At 60.8% G+C, this 306-nt stretch overlaps 1 protein-coding gene across 1 annotated transcript in view; it reads right to left on the reverse strand.

The window, feature by feature from the left end:
* Positions 1 to 28: 28 nt before the first annotated feature.
* Positions 29 to 306, reverse strand: part of LOC103772075 (ephrin type-B receptor 3-like) — a gene marked incomplete at its 3' end in the record, with an annotated part of 9,747 nt that continues 9,469 nt past the window's right edge. The window contains 1 exon segment of the mRNA XM_008939395.1: positions 29 to 184. Coding sequence (XP_008937643.1) covers positions 29 to 184 — 156 coding nt within the window.

A 306-nucleotide genomic window follows, 5' to 3' on the forward strand; every position in this document is an offset into this window, starting at 1 on the left:
TCCCCTCCTCGCCCAGGGCAGGGCTCACTGGTGCAGGCGCTGTCTGCGGGGTCCGTGTCTGCCCGGAAAAAGCCATTTCGACATGTGCAGACCGTTGCTGCTCCCGAGGCGGTCCGGCTGTTGGGAGGGCAGGGAGAGCAGGGACCTTCTCCCTGCTTAGATTTGAAGGTTCCTGGGCCACAGGCTGGAGGAAGAGAAAGCAGGCCAGAGTTATAAAGCGCACCCAGAAATCGCCTGCTATTCCCAGGGGAGAGGCTGGGCAGACTCTTCCCTGCTCCCTGCCCAATCTCTGATCAGTGGCTTTTT

The sequence above is a fragment of the Merops nubicus genome, unplaced genomic scaffold (assembly GCF_000691845.1).
Source record: "Merops nubicus isolate BGI_N331 unplaced genomic scaffold, ASM69184v1 scaffold34164, whole genome shotgun sequence".
Lineage (NCBI taxonomy): Eukaryota > Metazoa > Chordata > Aves > Coraciiformes > Meropidae > Merops > Merops nubicus.